Source organism: Penaeus vannamei, chromosome 27 (assembly GCF_042767895.1).
Source record: "Penaeus vannamei isolate JL-2024 chromosome 27, ASM4276789v1, whole genome shotgun sequence".
Taxonomy (NCBI): Eukaryota; Metazoa; Arthropoda; class Malacostraca; order Decapoda; family Penaeidae; genus Penaeus; species Penaeus vannamei.
Genome location: NC_091575.1, coordinates 15162244 through 15164743, shown reverse-complemented (window position 1 = coordinate 15164743; position 2500 = coordinate 15162244). Strand labels below are relative to the sequence as shown.

General features: G+C 50.8%; 2 protein-coding genes across 2 annotated transcripts in view; both read right to left on the bottom strand.

The window, feature by feature from the left end:
- Nucleotides 1-273: 273 nt before the first annotated feature.
- Nucleotides 274-1153, bottom strand: LOC138866842 (uncharacterized). Its single transcript, XM_070140643.1, has 2 exons — nucleotides 572-1153; nucleotides 274-429 (listed from the first exon to the last, which is right to left on the bottom strand). Exons 1-2 carry the CDS (start codon nucleotides 1151-1153, stop codon nucleotides 274-276), a joined length of 738 nt encoding a protein of 245 aa, XP_069996744.1.
- A 298-nt stretch (nucleotides 1154-1451) lies between these two features.
- The window catches only part of LOC138866841 (PDF receptor-like), a 59005-nt gene continuing 57956 nt past the window's right edge, over nucleotides 1452-2500 (bottom strand). The window contains exon 6 of the mRNA XM_070140642.1: nucleotides 1452-1553. Within this exon, the coding sequence (XP_069996743.1) occupies nucleotides 1452-1553 (102 nt within the window). The remainder of the gene's footprint in view (nucleotides 1554-2500) is intronic.

The window sequence follows — 2500 nt, the reverse complement described above, 5'->3', positions numbered from 1 at the left end:
CTTTCCAACATTCGTGACACCACTCCCATTATCACTATAATTCTCAGTACCAGGGTCACAGTCGCTACCTCTATCATTGCTATCATCGTTGCCACCATTCCCACCACAACTACTACCACCGTTGCTACTACTATATCAACAACCATAACACAACCAATAAAGCCACTACAGTTACCACTCACTGCCAACACTGCCATTACCAAACTTGCTATCACCACCACTCACACCATCGCTGGCACTATTAGTATCACAATCACAGTAACTAAGGCATCACTATCTCTTCATCAGTACCTCCATCACTCGTACTGTCACTGCCACTACCACCAACACTAGCTCTGTCATACTTTCTCCGTCACTGCCATCATTTATACAGCCACCACCATCTCTATCAACACTGTCACCTTTACTATCTCTACCAGCACTACCACCCTTATTATCGTCATCACAACTACTATCACCATCTCTAACATCACTACCAACATAACCACGGCGGCTATTTTCACTAGCACCACCACCATCACTATTAACATCACCCATTACCATGATCACTACCACAGTCTACTATCATTACCACCATCTCAACCACCGTCTCTATCTCTACCAGCAATACTACCATCACTTTCAGCATCAGTACCATTGCCACCATCACTACTCTCACTGCTCCCATCTCTCCCATCACTACCACCATCTCTACCATTACTACCACCATCTCTACCATCACATCCACCATCTCTACCATTACTACCGCCATCTCTACCATCACTTCAATCTCTACCATTACTACCGCCATCTCTGCCATCACTTCCACTGTCTCTACCATTACTACCACCATCTCTACCATTACTACCACCATCTCTGCCATCACATCCACCGTCTCTACCATTACTACCGCCATCTCTACCATCACTTCAATCTCTACCATTACTACCGCCATCTCTGCCATCACTTCCACTGTCTCTACCATTACTACCACCATCTCTACCATCACATCAATCTCTACCATTACTACCGCCATCTCTACCATCACATCAATCTCTACCATTACTACCGCCATCTCTACCATCACATCAATCTCTACCATTACTACCGCCATCTCTACCATCACTTTAATCTCTACCATTACTACCACCATTTCTCCCATCACTTCCACCATCTCTACCATTACTACCGCCATCTATACCATCACTTCAATCTCTACCATTACTACCGCCATCTCTACCATCACATCAATCTCTACCATTACTACCACCATCTCTACCATCACATCAATCTCTACCATTACTACCACCATCTCTACCATCACTTCCACCATCTCTACCATTACTACCACCATCTCTCCCATCACTTCCACCATCTCTACCATTACTACCACCATCTCTACCATCACATCAATCTCTACCATTACTACCACCATCTCTGCCACCATCAACACAACCCCAATCCCATCCCCTTTACCTTAGAGCAGCGCCGTTGGAAATGTTTCTCTTGGAGCGTTTGGGCAACAGCCTCTGCGTGTACAGGTTGGATAAGCACTTGCCAATCGTACTCCGAACCTGCGGGAGAAAGAGAGAAGATATTTTAATTATAGTGTGGGAGGATGTGAAGGGGGGAGGAGGAGAGGGAGGGGGAGGAGGGGAGGGGGAAGGGAAGGAGGGAGGGGGAAGGGAAAGAGGGAGAGAGAGAGAGAGGGAGATGTTTTAATTATAGTGTGGGAGGATGTGAAGGGGGGAGGAGGAGAGGGGAATGAAGGAGGGAAGGGGGAAAGAAAGGAGGGAGGGGGAGGGGAAGGAGGGAGGGAGTGGTGGGAGGGGGAAGGGAAGGATGGAGGGGGAGAGGAAGGAGGGAGGGGGAGAAAGAGAGAAGAAGATATTTTAATTATAGTGTGGGAGGATGTGAAGGGGGAGGAGGAGAGGGAAGGAAGGAGGGAGGGAGGGGGAAGGGAAGGAGGGAGGGGGAAGGGAAGGAAGGAGGGAGGGGGAGAGGAAGAAGGGAGAGGGAAAGGAAGGAGGGAGGGGGAGAGGAAGGAGGGAGGGGGAGAGGAAGGAGGGAGGGGGAGAAAGAGGGAGAGATTTTAATTATAGTGTGGGAGGATGTGAAGGAGAAGGAGGAGAGGGAGGGGGAGGAGGAGAGGGAGGGGGAGGAGGAAGGAGGGAGGGGGAAAGGAAGGAGGGAGAGGGGAAAGGAAGAGAGGGGGAGGGGAAAGGAAGGAGGGAGAGGGAAAGGAAGGAGGGAGCGGGAGAGGAAGGAGGGGGGGCAGGAAGGAGGGAGGGAGGGGGAGAGGAAGGAGGGAGGGGGATAGGAAAGAGGGAGGGGGAGAAAGAGGGAGAGATTTTAATTAGAGTGTGGGAGGATGTGAAGGAGGAGGAGGAGAGGGAAGGAAGGAAGGAGGGAGGGGGAGAGGAAGGAGGGAGGGGGAAGGGAAGGAGGGAGGGGGAAGGGAAGGAGGGAGGGGGAGGGGAAGGAGGAGAGGGAAGGGAAGGAGGGAGGGGGAAAGAGGGAA

Excerpts from the sequence above, each read along its gene's own strand:
- LOC138866842 (XM_070140643.1), bottom strand. The coding sequence starts at position 1,153 with ATGGTGGAAGTGATGGGAGAAATGGTGGTAGTAATGGTAGAGATTAAA. Across the intron at positions 430-571 it reads AGACGGTGGTTGAGATGGTG|GGTGGTAGTGCTGGTAGAGA; the intron begins GTAATGATAGTA and ends GACGATAATAAG.